At 49.1% G+C, this 1,023-nt stretch overlaps 1 protein-coding gene across 1 annotated transcript in view; it reads left to right on the plus strand.

Annotated features, from left to right (window-relative positions):
* Window positions 1-306: 306 nt before the first annotated feature.
* Window positions 307-1,023, plus strand: part of mest (mesoderm specific transcript) — a 7,647-nt gene continuing 6,930 nt past the window's right edge. Inside the window, exons 1-2 of the mRNA XM_008301320.1 lie at window positions 307-403; window positions 601-790. Of these exons, the coding sequence (XP_008299542.1) occupies window positions 637-790 (154 nt within the window). The 5' untranslated portion in view covers window positions 307-403; window positions 601-636. The remainder of the gene's footprint in view (window positions 404-600; window positions 791-1,023) is intronic.

Genomic DNA, 1,023 nt, shown 5'->3' on the forward strand with positions numbered 1-1,023 from the left:
TAATAATCCGAGCAGTTCCAATAGGGTCTTCGCACCCTTTTGGGTGCTCGGACCCTAAAAATGGCATACTGACTGTGATGCTGCATTATTTTGGATAAAATGCTGCCGCACTTCCAGACCGGCAGGTGGCAGGACACCTGTGGTCCTGCCGTCTTCCGTCAGCTCCTCTGAGATCGTCTAGTAAAGAGATGAGTTACTCGCGCTTCCTTAACAACAACTACAACCAACACGCCGCCATGTTTAGATTCTACGAACCCGGAAGTAGCGGCGGAGTGAGACGTCTTCACTTTTGCCTCGTCTCCGCAAACCGTCGCTGCTTTCCGCTCTACAGGAATTTCCTCCGCAGTAATGGATCCCAAACACAGGGCGAAGGTCTACTAGTGACAGCTCCCAACGTTTTTCTGTAAGTACACAGTAACTACAGTGTGAGTCCTGTAAAGAGAACACAACCCAGGACCAGTATGGAGGACGGCTAGAGCTCGCGAGTTGTGGAGCATTTTTAGCTAACTTACAATTCAACCGTTAACTTAGCCATTGCTTCGGTGTTATTCACGTGGGTCCCTGCATTGTGTATCTTCTCGTCCCGTGTTTGTCCCTCAGAGGCAGGAATGCGACTCCCCCACCGCTGAGCTCAACATGAGAGAGTGGTGGATCCATGTGGGTCTGATCTGCATCCCGCTGGTGGCCGTCTACCTGCACATCCCGCCGCCTCAGCTCTCACCTGCCCTGCAGAAGTGGCACAGCGCCGGGGAGGAGTTCCACTTCAGAGGCAGGAAGATCTTCTACAGAGGTGACACAGTGCTGACAGAAGACACCCACAGTTGTACGAAAAGTGGGCCTGCTGAAAAAGTGATGTGTGTTTTGGACCTCATCATACAAACACTGTATTAAACAGTAATAGAGAGTTGTACAACATAACAGACAAATGCAGCATAAAATAGCAACCATCCCACTTGTATATACCTGCACAACCCATACAATAAAATAGAAATCAGCTCAAATAAATGAAATGCTAAAATCGTA

The sequence above is a fragment of the Stegastes partitus genome, unplaced genomic scaffold (assembly GCF_000690725.1).
Source record: "Stegastes partitus isolate 25-593 unplaced genomic scaffold, Stegastes_partitus-1.0.2 Scaffold1659, whole genome shotgun sequence".
NCBI classification, from domain to species: Eukaryota; Metazoa; Chordata; class Actinopteri; family Pomacentridae; genus Stegastes; species Stegastes partitus.